At 49.4% G+C, this 241-nt stretch overlaps 1 protein-coding gene across 1 annotated transcript in view; it reads right to left on the bottom strand.

Moving 5' to 3' along the window:
- The window catches only part of LOC119590835 (xanthine dehydrogenase/oxidase-like), a gene marked incomplete in the record, with an annotated part of 39,062 nt that overhangs the window by 22,481 nt on the left and 16,340 nt on the right, over positions 1-241 (bottom strand). The window contains 1 exon segment of the mRNA XM_037939593.1: positions 39-135. Coding sequence (XP_037795521.1) covers positions 39-135 — 97 coding nt within the window.

Genomic DNA, 241 nt, shown 5'->3' with positions numbered 1-241 from the left:
TCCCAAAAGCAAGGAACCAAAGCGACCGCAAAACTCACACAACACGTTCTCGCTGTCGGTCGTATCTGGACAGCATAACCGTACAGGCTCCGCACCCTCCTTCCCCGCAGCCGAGCTTGGTTCCGCAAAGACGCACTTTTGCGAGTTAAGGAAAAAATCGGCTGTGGGGAAATGATTCGTTGTGGCGTGAATGTTCGATGGGGGATGTGACATAATATGCATATATACTTAAATATGTGTG

Source organism: Penaeus monodon, chromosome 27, assembly GCF_015228065.2.
Source record: "Penaeus monodon isolate SGIC_2016 chromosome 27, NSTDA_Pmon_1, whole genome shotgun sequence".
Lineage (NCBI taxonomy): Eukaryota > Metazoa > Arthropoda > Malacostraca > Decapoda > Penaeidae > Penaeus > Penaeus monodon.
Note: the sequence above shows the minus strand (reverse complement) of the source record. Positions and strands in the feature narration are given on the sequence as shown.